At 42.2% G+C, this 552-nt stretch overlaps 1 protein-coding gene across 1 annotated transcript; it reads left to right on the plus strand.

Moving 5' to 3' along the window:
* Window positions 1-20: 20 nt before the first annotated feature.
* On the plus strand, window positions 21-534 carry LOC103399650 (P2X purinoceptor 3-like; the record flags this gene model as incomplete). Its single annotated transcript, XM_008338304.2, has 3 exons — window positions 21-109; window positions 234-311; window positions 393-534. Coding segments are annotated over exons 1-3 (270 nt in total), but the record flags the coding sequence as incomplete, so codon positions are not given.
* Window positions 535-552: the final 18 nt, after the last annotated feature.

Below are 552 nucleotides of genomic sequence, written 5' to 3' on the forward strand. Positions count from 1 at the left end.
TCATATCTTCTGCAGGGATTCTCACAGGGAAATGTGTTCCCTTCAACGCCACCCTCAGCATGTGTGAGATTAAAGGCTGGTGTCCTGCTGAGATTGACACCATCAAGACGTAAGACGCGTAGTTACAATTGAACCCAACGTATATTGAAAATAATCAAAACAAATTACAGAAACTGAAGTAAAAAGTTGATGGAACAACTGTGACCTCTCCCTCTCTTCCTTCGGTTTTTCAGGACACCAATGATGGAAGTTGAAAATTTCACCATCTTTATTAAGAATAGCATTCGTTTCCCAATTTTCAACTATACCAAGTATGAGAGGTTTGATCACAACAAATGAGACCCGCATTTTTTTTAAAAAGCATTGAAAAACAAATATATGTATGTGCACAGGGGGAACTTCCTCCCCACCATCACTGGAAACTACATCAAGACATGTAACTTTGACATGGTCAACAATACCTACTGCCCCATCTTCAGGGTGGGAGACGTGGTCCGCTACGCTCAGCAGAACTTCACCAATTTGGCGAGCAAGGTGAGACCATGTCGGACC

This window comes from Cynoglossus semilaevis, unplaced genomic scaffold, assembly GCF_000523025.1.
Source record: "Cynoglossus semilaevis isolate Cse_v1.0 unplaced genomic scaffold, Cse_v1.0 C18871398, whole genome shotgun sequence".
Lineage (NCBI taxonomy): Eukaryota > Metazoa > Chordata > Actinopteri > Pleuronectiformes > Cynoglossidae > Cynoglossus > Cynoglossus semilaevis.